This window comes from Myotis myotis, unplaced genomic scaffold (genome assembly GCF_014108235.1).
Source record: "Myotis myotis isolate mMyoMyo1 unplaced genomic scaffold, mMyoMyo1.p scaffold_m19_p_8, whole genome shotgun sequence".
Classification (NCBI taxonomy): Eukaryota; Metazoa; Chordata; class Mammalia; order Chiroptera; family Vespertilionidae; genus Myotis; species Myotis myotis.
In genome coordinates this window covers 76625839-76636840 of record NW_023416390.1, presented here as the reverse complement: position 1 = coordinate 76636840, position 11002 = coordinate 76625839, and the positions used below count along the sequence as shown (strand labels likewise).

General features: G+C 43.1%; 1 protein-coding gene across 1 annotated transcript in view; it reads left to right on the top strand.

Annotated features, from left to right (window-relative positions):
• Positions 1-1377: 1377 nt before the first annotated feature.
• UBXN4 (UBX domain protein 4) overlaps positions 1378-11002 on the top strand; it is a 50773-nt gene continuing 41148 nt past the window's right edge. Inside the window, exons 1-2 of the mRNA XM_036318911.1 lie at positions 1378-1537; positions 10155-10257. Of these exons, the coding sequence (XP_036174804.1) occupies positions 1456-1537; positions 10155-10257 (185 nt within the window). The 5' untranslated portion in view covers positions 1378-1455. The remainder of the gene's footprint in view (positions 1538-10154; positions 10258-11002) is intronic.

Sequence of the window (11002 nt, the reverse complement as noted above, 5' to 3'; positions counted from 1 at the left end):
CCCCAACTAAGGTACGTGCTCTTGACAGGAATCAAACCTTTCAGTCCATGGGCCCACGCTCTAACCACTGAGCAGCCAGCTAGGGCTAAAGTGCCATACCTTGATTATAAAACATTCTTACATAAAATTGTAAACAAAATCATTATCTATTCTTCTCTTTCATATTACCATGGAAAGTAGTTGGAAAATAAATCATTATTTAAAAAGCAGCCATAGAAAGTATAGCTAGTTGTTTTTCGGTTGTGTAACGCTCTAGTCCAGTGATGGCGAACCTTTTGAGCTTGGCGTGTCAGCATTTTGAAAAACCCTAACTTAACTCTGGTGTCGTGTCACATATAGAAATTTTTTGATATTTGCAACCATAGTAAAACAAAGACTTATATTTTTGATATTTATTTTATATATTTAAATGCCATTTAACAAAGAAAAATCAACCAAAAAAATGAGTTCGTGTGTCATAGGTTCACCATCACTGCTCTAGTCATTGACTAGGAAATTGCTCCAGCTTCCATTCGAGGTACACGGGCTGTATCGTATGACAGAAGGTGACTGTGGTATTTTTTTGTGTGTTTTTTTAAAAATATATTTTATTGATTTTTTACAGAGAGGAAGGGAGATAGAGTTAGAAACATCGATGAGAGAGAAACATTGATCAGCCGCCTTCTGCACATCTCCCAGTTCGCAGGCCGACTCTCCATCCACTGAGCCAAACCGGTTTCGGCTGTGGTGGTTTTTTATCCTGTCTTTTCTTTAAGGTTGGGATGGTTAAGTTCAGAAATCAAAGCTTCTCACTGAGCCCCTACAAAGCCAATTTAGCTCCATACTGAGGAGACACCCAACCCCATCCCACAAAGGCCACTAATAGCAACAGATAATGACATCGTCCCCTACTAAGCAGGATTCCGTTCGGAGTGGGGACTATTTCCTCCACATTTAAGTTCTCAAAGGACAAGGGCAAAGCATCAGTGATGCCCCTTCCGCTCCTCCCCTTTAAAGATTAAGCGGCTCTCACTGCTGCCCCCATAGCCGTGCCGGGAAATCGCGGAAGGAGAACAAGCCTAGGAAAACTACAATTCCCATCATGCCTCATGAAGGCGCCGCCTACAACTGTAGCAGTTTAGTCATCCTTTCCGCGGGCTCCTTCCACTTCCGGGACTGCCGGGCCTCAGGCCCAGCGGGCGCGCGCACGCGCCAGCTAGCCAACCAGACGGGGCAATGGGACTCCATGCCAACAGCGACGTGTGGCATCACGTGACGCCACGCGCTCCCCGCCCGCGCGTTGGCGCGCGTCCCAGAGGACCGCTGAGTGTGCGCGTCCCTGCGGAGCCGGAGGCGGGGGGCGGGCCAGCTGGGGCTGCCGGGGCCGCGGGGTCCGGCGAAGGGGAGGGCGGGGCCAGCTCCTGTCCGCGAAGACAGCACTTCCAGAGAGCACGGAGGCCAGGCCAGAGTGGAGAGATGCTGTGGTTCCAGGGCGCCATTCCGGCCGCCATCGCGTCGGCCAAGAGGAGCGGCGCGGTCTTCGTGGTGTTCGTGGCAGGTGAAGGGGGCGGGGGCCCGAAATAGGGCCGGACACCTCTCGGGCCTACCTCCCACCCCGGGCCCTCACGGCCTCTGCGCCGGGGCTGCCCGTCCCTCGGCGTTCAGCGCCACCCCGCCCGTTCGGGGCACGGCGGGCTTGGCCCCCACCGCCCTGGCGGGAGGCCCCGTCCCAGCCTCGCCCCCGAGCGCTGAGCCCGTCGACCCCTCTCCGCCCCAGGCGAGGAGGCGCGTGAGCGGCCCAGCCCCGGTAGCTCCCCGCCCAGCCTCTCGCCCGCCTCCCGGGGGCCGGCGCCACAGCCCTCCGTCCTCTCCCGGGCGCCCCCTTAGGGCTCTGTGTCCCGGGGGACCCGCTTCGGATGCCGTAAGGCCCGAGCGCAGTTCCCGGTGTCGGTGGGTACGGCCAGGCCCTAAGGCCGGCAGCTGGGCGGGCAGTTCGGTGCCGACTGTCGGGCGGAAAGCTGTGTCATCGACAACAACAAAGAGAGACCACCTGGCGGGCGCGCTCGCTGGCGTCCCGTGTTCCTCAGGCGCAGACTGTGGGGCTGGACACAGAGGCTTGACTTGTAAAAATGATAGCGGGGAGGTCTCATGTGCACTAATTGCCTTGTTGCAAGTCGATTTATTTGTTTGTTTATTTTTAACCATGTGTTTAGGAGTAGACGCCCAGTTCTTGGTTCTTTTTGTTGTTGTTGTTGTCTTTCTTGTTTAATGGCTACAATTTCCAGAATGTGTATTAACTCACTTACCCCGGGTTGCTCTGGGTTAATGTGCTCCGTATTTTATTACTCCCCTATTTTATTACTGAAATCTTCTAGATTTACCGTAAACCTATGCCTCTGGGGAGTTGCCGATTCTCATTACATGAACCAAATCAGTGTTTGTGGCTGCTGCTCATTGGAAGTGTATTATTTCACCTATTTGTGTTTAATAACGTTTTCCTCATTATTAACTCATGACTCCTGGGAGACTGCATAATAGCTCTGTTGCTTTATGCACTGCAGTGAGAACATGTAGATCAAGTGTGAGTTGCAGTTAACATTAAACGTGAAATTTATCATTGTTTTGTTATGCTAGATTTATAGGTAAATTTCTAATGCTGTTAATTTAGAGGAGTCCGAGTAGTTCGTATTCTCTTACGCTGTTTCACAGTTTATATTTCACATAAAATACCAGCTGTCATCCTGTAAGGGAAAAAAAGTAGATTAAAACGGAAAGTGAAATGATAAGATACTATGCTTATTAAGAGTACAATAATAGTTTTATGACACTTTAAGTTGTGTTCTTTCCATAAAGTCTCTGTTGATTCTTGTGGTAGGTAGAGTCAGGTTTTATTATCTTCTTTTATAGATGAGGAAACTTATGTACACAGTGGTTAAGTACATGCACCAGGGTCACAAAAAGGATTTACATATTGTCTTGACAAAATATTTTTTTTTAGCAGCTTAAAAAGGAAGTGGTTTTAGTTGTTTGTTTCTTAAGAAAAAAACTGAACAATTGTAGACTTGACGTGATTATTGAAATTGGTGTAGAAATCAGGAAACCTAGGATTATGGTAGTCATGGTTTTAAGCAAAAAACACAATTGATGGTGTCTGAATGTTCCTAGAAGGCACTTTGGGGCTAATCAATTAATTTGAAAGAAATATTGCTAGATTTAATTAACAAACATTTGAAAATCCATTTGGAAACAGTAGTGCTAATTATTATAATAGTAAAATAAAGTTATAGGTTTTGGGGGCTTTGTGTGTATATATATTCCCTTTTCCATTAATTTTTTACTGATGAGCGTGTATTTTATGCTTTTAGAGTATCAATGACTGTTGAATATTTGCAGGAATACCGTTAGCAGTCTGTCAGAGTCTGTCCCTTGACCCTTTCACAATACTGTTGGCTTTTCTAGCATTTTAGGTAAGATGTGTCCATTTAGGAGTTTGTAGACAATACTCTCATGAACTGCCTAGACCAGTGGTCGGCAAACTCATTAGTCAACAGAGCCAAATATCAACAGTACAACGATTGAAATTTCTTTTGAGAACCAAATTTTTTAAACTTAAACTATATAGGTAGGCACATTGTTATTAACTTAATTAGGGTACTCCTAAGCTGGCCTTTGCTAAAAACGTCAATCTGATTGAGGCACGTTCGTTGAGGTCGACCCCTTCCAACTCTCCCATCCACACTCATCTTGTATACTTGTTTCGTCTGTCTCCTTTCCGAAAACCGACTTCTGTGCATGAGCCACGAAGTTTCAGTCGCACTGTACGTACATGCCCGCACGTGGTATTTTGTGGAAGAGCCACACTCAAGGGGCCAAAGATCCGCATGTGCCTTGTGAGCCGCAGTTTGCCGACCACTGGCCTAGACCTTTGTTCATAACTCTGAAGCATACAGCCAGAATTCATGATTACCTTAGATCTGAGACTTCAACAATAATACATTAACTCAGAAAACTTAAAAATCTTTATAGCTGGAAGGAATGGTCTTAAGGGTAACTTTGGTTCATGTAACTACTCAAATGGGAAACATTTTAGGCAAGTTGTTTAGTGAATTTTTCATGTATGAATTAAAGATTATTAAGAGATTGATGTTAGGAGACTGGCGAGATTACTACTAGTTCAGCCAACAAATTAACAAGGATTTTCAAAGTATTATAGCTATGTAAATTGAAAGAAGGAAAACTGGGCCTGGGCCAGGTAGCTCATTTGGTTAGAGTAACCTACCCCGGATATGCCAAGGTTGTGGGTTCAGTCTCCTATCAGGGCATATACAAGAATCAACCAATGAATGCATAAATAAGTAGAACAACAAATCAATGTTTCTCTCTCTTTTTCCCTGCCTCTCTTTTCCCCTTGCCTCTCTCTCAAATCAAATTTTTAAAAAAATATATATATTTTTAAATGTATTTTAATTTATTTCAGGGAGGAAGGGAGAGGCAGAGAGATAGAAACATCAATGATGAGAAAGAATCATTGATTGGCTGCCTCCTGCACGCCCCCTACTGGGGACCGAGCCTGAAACCTGGGCATGTGCTGCTGGCCAGAATCGAACCCTGGCCAGAATCAAACCCAGAACCATTCATTCCACAGGCTGATGCTCTATCGGCTGAGCCAAACTGGCTAGGGCCTCAAGTCAATGTTTTCTAAAAAGTGAAAAAGATTTTGATTCTGTTCTTGGGAAGGTAGAATAATTTGACAAGGATCCTGAAGCTGAGGTGTCAGTTCACTGACTAGTGAGCTAAAATTTCCTTGACAGATACTGTTTACTGCCTTTTTGGGTTAAAATAGATGGAGGTTTTCTAAGTTGGAATTGCTGGCTCTACTAGGGTCTGCAGTTCTTTGCTTCTGAGTTTGTACTGTTCTCTTTAAGTACCTTTACTTTGGCCCGGTTGGTGTTCAGTGGTTGAGTGGTGACCCATGAACCAGGTCATGGTTTGATTCCCGGTCAGGGCACATGCCCGGGTGTGTGCTTGGTCCCCAGTAGGGGGCCTGCAGGAAGCAGCCGATTGATGATTTTTTATCATCATTGATGTTTGTATCACTCCTTCTCCGTTCTCTGAAATCAATAAAAAAATTTTTAAAGTACCTTTACTTTGGATATTGCTGATACTACCAGGAGACACTGTTTTCTCATTAAAATCTTAGGCCCATTTAACTCCTTGGCATAGTTCATAATGTAATTAAAACTAAGAAACTAAAGCTTTGAAGTTGGCAATTAATAATTCTGTTCAGTAGCAGCTGCTGTTGCTACTGGACTGAGTCATGGACAGATTTTGTTAGTGGGGAGGTGGCATCTGGTACAACATAAATAAGAGAGTGCAAAGCATCAACCTCAGAAGTAGCAGATCCTACTTAACATGCTACCTACTTAACAACCCCCTTGGATGCCTCATAGGATTCTCAAGCCTAAAAGTATATTTACTGCCTGAACCTGTGTTTTCTCCCCCATTGTGCTGCTACCTCTAAGTAAATGGTACTGCCTTACATCCTGTTGAATAAACCCTTACTCTTAACTCTTCAGTTTTACCTTGTCTTATGCTCCCTATTCATGACACCACCTATCACACAGGACTTTCCCTACACCTAAATTCCTGAATTCCTCCTGCTCTTGGCATGGCTCAGCTCTTTCATCCTTTAAGTCTTACCTTTTTTGTTGTTAATCTCACTTGAGGATAGCTGCCTTCCATTGATTTTTAGAGGTAGTGGAAGGGAAGGAAGGAGAAGGGGGAGAGAGAAACATCAATGAGAGAGGGACACATCGATTGGTTGCCTCCACACAGGTCGACTGGGGCTGGGGATTGAACCTACAGCCCAGGTATGTGCCCTTGACTGGGAATCGAACCAGACCCTTTGGTGTGTGGGCTGATGCTCTAACCACTGAGAACGCCGGCCAGGGCAAGTCTTACCTTAAATGTCACCATAGAGAGGGCTTCCCTGACCAGTATAAGGAGTTCTCATTATCTTCTCTCATAGTTGGGTTCTTTTCTCACAACATTTATTATTTAACTAGAGGCCTGGTGCATGAAATTCGTGCACTTGGGGGGGGGCATCTCTCAGCCCAGCCTGCGCCCTCTTGCAGTCTGGGAGCCCTCGAGGGATGTCCGACTGACGGCTTAGGCCCGCTCCTAAGCCGTCAGTCGGACATCCTTGGTGCTGCTGCAGAGGTGGGAGAGGTTCCTGCCACCACCACTGCACTCTCCAGCTATGAGCCCAGCTTCTGGCTGAGTGGCACTCCCCTTGTGGGAGGGCACTGACCACCAGGGGACAGCTCCTGGGTTGAGCATCTGCCCCCTGTTGGTCAGCACACATCATAGTGAGCAGTTGAGTGGCCTTAGCATATTACGCTTTGATTGGTTGAATGGCCAACTGGATGACTGGACACTTAGCATATTAGGCTTTTATTATGTAGGATTACCAGAGTCTCGGTGCACGAATTTATGCATGGTTGGGGTCTGGCCGGCCTAGGCTGATTGGACCGGGCTGGCCAGGGGGAGGGGCCAAGGGTGGTTGGCCAGCTGGCTCTGCCCCCTGGTCCTGGTTGAATTCCAATCAAACTCCTGGTCAGGGGACAATTTGCATATTAGCCTTTTATTATATAGGATTTATAGTTATTCCAAACAAATACTTTTTTCTGTACCATTATATTTTAATTTCCACCGAGGGCAGACAGTGTTTAATTAGTTTTATTTATTTACTTATATATATTTTTATTGGTTTCATAGTGGAAGGGAGAGGGAGAGAGAGATAGAAACATCAATGATGAGAGAGAATCATTGATCGCCTGCCTCCTGCATGCCCATACTGTGGATCAAGCCCTCAACCCAGGCATGTGCCCTGACTGGAAATCGAACCTCAACCTCCTGGTTCATAGGTAGACAACCACTGAGGCAAGCTGACTGGGCTTGTTTTATATTTAGTTTATAGCCCAATACCTAGCACACAATAAATGTGGAATAAAACAGTGAATGTATGAAAGAATGAATGAAAAGGGTCCCTCATGCCTCACAGTCTTCTCTAAGAAGTGTTTCTAGTGAGAATGCCATTGATTTGGAATTTTACATCTTTCTATAGCCTATAGTGTCCCCCTCCCCCCCCACCCCACAGTTTAAGAGGTGCTCAAAATGATGTCACGACAAATGATACTTTTTCCATCTGCTGCTTCAACCTTTTATTTTTTTCACACCCACACTTGGTATTTATATAGTCTTGTTGCTGGGAATAAAAGGTAAAGAATTCACAAATATCACCGTCTAAGCACCAGTTTCAAATTAAATATCACTCTTCAGCTTGCAAAATAATTTCTTTACAAGTAAGCAATTGGCAGAAGAAACATGTCAGTTGTTCTTTCTTCCTGGAGAAGTTGGCAGGATGATGGCATCCTATTCTCTGTGTTAAATTTGGGGGGGAGGGGGGGGAAAGCAGCCCAAATCATGGAGGTAAAGCATAGAGGAGGGATATCTGCATTTCAAGATTATGGAAAGTAGTTGGGTAAAAGAAGCAGAACTCCCCACCCCAGGAGACAACACAAATGTTTGCCAAATCTTGAGTTTAGAATTTTTTCTTTTCGAGATGAATATAAAAGCACCTAAAAGTCAAGGAAAATGTTCTTCCTCGCATGAACCAGCAAAAGCGCTGGATTGGCCAGAGGCTGGCTTGCCGCAGAACGCTTCGGTCTGCCATCTCTGATCCTTCAGAAGTCGTGCTTCAACATTTTGGTCTTGTGTGTATCTGTGGATACATTAAAGTCCCTGTGGTTTTTTTTTTCCCATAGCCAGATTTCTCGAGCCCCTTTTCCTGATATTTCTGAGTTTCTTCTCACACAAAATCCTATATGATAAAAGCCTAATATGCTAAGTGTCCAACCATTTGTTCAGCTGTTTGATTAGTTGCTATGATGCATACTGACCACCAGAGGCAGACGCTCTGACCAGTAGGTTAGCTTGCTGATGGGTTCTGGCCAATCAGGACTGGGCGAGATGAGCCAGACACGCCCCGGAGTCCTCCCACTGTCCCTTCCCGGCCCCAATTGTGCACCAGTGGGGTCCCTCAGCCTGGTCTGTGCCCTCTCGCAGTCCAGAACCCCTTGGGGGATGTGGGAGACCCGGTTTCAGCCCGATCCCCACGGGCCAGGCTGAGGGACCCCACCAGTGCACAAATCCATGCACCGGGCCTCTAGTATACTCATAAGTGCAGCATTAGTCAAGTATGATAAATATCCAAGATACTTACTGTACCAAAAACTTACCTATTCTGCAAAATAGTTATTGAAAGTCTGCTATATGCCACTTACTTATATGCCAGGTTTTGCTTTAGGCATTTGAGTTTTTACATATCATTAAGTAAAAATGAAAACTATCCTTGCCCTTCTGAAGCCTGCATTTTCATGGAAGATATAGACAATAAACAATAAACATAAGGTATAAAAAAATACTCTATTAAAATGTGATATATGTCACAGAAAAAAACACACATGAGATAAGGAATCTTTGGGAATATCTGAAGGGTATATGATTTTATTAAAGTGGTGATTAGGAAAGGCTTTATTGAGAATATAGTATTTGAGCAAGGACATATGGTAGTTGATAGTTAACTATGTAGATACTGGGGGAAGAACATTCTAGGCAGAGGAAACAACTAGTACCAAGACCTTAATGAGAGTGTCTTTCATAATTTGAGGAATAGGAAGGAAAGGAATAGCAAGAAAGTAAAAGGAAATAAGGACAGAGAGATAACGACTTTTGTAAGGACTTTGACTTATACTTTGAGGGAAAATAGGGAGCTATTGTAGGATTTTGAGCAGAGGGTTGATGCGATCTGAAAGTTTAAGGAAAGTTGCTGTGTTAAGAATAGACTGAGCAGGGAAACCAGTTAGGAGGGTATTGCAATCATCTATGTGAGATGTGGTAGCATAAGTCAGGGTGGTAGCAATGGGTGTGGTAAGAGATAATTACGCTCTGGATATATAGTTGACCCTTGAACAGCATGGGTCCCTTTATACATGGTGTTTTTTCAATAAATACATAGAGTTAAAAGTTATATGCAGGTTTTTGGCTGTGGCGGGGGGTGGGGTTAGGAGATGAGGGGAGGGCTTGCGTCCCTAACCCCTGTGTTCAAGGTCAACTATTTGGAGATGAATCAGCTGAAGTCAATGGTAACTAAAGTTTTAGCCTGAGACCTGAAAGGATGGACTTACCATGAACAGATAACTGAGATGGGGAAGGCTAATAAATTGGGTGGTGGTGATGAAAGCAGCTTACAAAAGAGCAGGTGTAGAATGATCTCATTTTTGTAAAATGAAAAATGTAGCCTGAAAACGTTTTTTTTTTTAAAAATCTGTAAATTGGCAAAAGTTGCTCACCTTTTAAGTGCTTAGCTCTGCTAATGTCAGAAATATTTTTCAGTGATCTGCTCAGGTAAGTTTACCTCTGTCCAGCCCTAAGTGGTTATGTTAATTGAAATGGAAATAATCTCTTGATAAGTAAAACTTTTAAAATTTTGTCATTGGGGTATAACATACAGTATATTAGGTGAGATATATTAAGTGAAACAGCTTCATGGAGTTTTGCATATGAGTACACTTGTGTAACTGTCATCCAGATAGGATACAAACATTTTCAGCAGCCCAGATTTATTCATGTTCTTTTCCTAGCACCTCCACCATAGATTAGTTTTGGGTCAGCATAACTTTTATGATTAGCATACCTATAAGAAAAAGCAAGTCCAAGACTACAAACAGACTTATACCTGCCTCTATCTACCTTGGAGGAATTTTGGAGAATAAATGTTGTGAAGGATATTGAACTCAACAGAAAGGTGCTAAATAAAGGAGGAGTAATTTACCTTTATATCTAAAGTCATGTTGAAAAGCCAAAATAGTCACTACATTTGTACCCATGGTTTGTAATTATTGTAGATATAAAATGGCAATATTGTGCTTTCTATTGCTTTTCATTAACAAATGCATAGTCATACTTTTCATTTTATGGAAAATTTCAGTTTTCAAATTTGGAGGAAAACAATATTTGTTGGATTATATTTTGTTTGCAATTCCAGATTTCCGGGGAAAAAGAATCAGCAGATACTGGCTTTATGTAATAAGAATCCTTGAAATGTTTTATAGGTGATGATGAGCAGTCTACACAGATGGCTGCAAGTTGGGAAGATGAGAAAGTGTCGGAAGCATCTTCAAACAGTTTTGTTGCTATTAAAATCGATACCAAAAGGTTTGCTTAATGTTTTAATCTTTTGGGTTTTTTTAAAAAGTATGCTTTTATTGATTTTTTAGAGAAAAGGAGAGGGATAGAGAGAGAGAAACATTGATGAGAAACCTTAATCGGCTGCCTTCTGCATGCCCTAATCTTTTGTTTTTAAAAAACATTTCAACTGTAGTCTTTGGTTTTGATTTATTAACAAACTGCATAAAGCAAATTATAGTGCAGTCTGTTTCACAGTAGTTACTGAACTATACATTTATTGAGCTGTAATAGTTTTTTTAAAAGAATCTATCATTTTAATGTATATCATTTATATTGTCCATTACCTTCCAGAAGCACCTTTTAGTGTCAGTAATGCAGAAAGAATGTGGGGCTTTATTGGGAATGTGGAAGAAGGAGGAATTTCAGAATTCTTGAGAATATATACAGGCTTATTTATCTAGCATTTAAAAAAATATATATCTTTATTGATTTCAGAGAGGAAGGGAGAGGGAGAGAGAGAGAAACATCAATGATGAGAGAATCATCGATAGGCTGCTTCCTGCATGCCCCCCACTGGGGACCAAGCCCACAACCCTGACCAGAATCGAACTGTGATCTCCTGGTTCATAAGTTGACACTCAACCACTGAGCCATGTCACTGGGCACCATTTTTCTTTTTATGATTGCATAACTAATCAGTTTTTATTGGTTGATATTTAGGTTGTTTTCAATTCTTTGTTATTACAGGTATAGTATTGTCGCTTGCACAAGT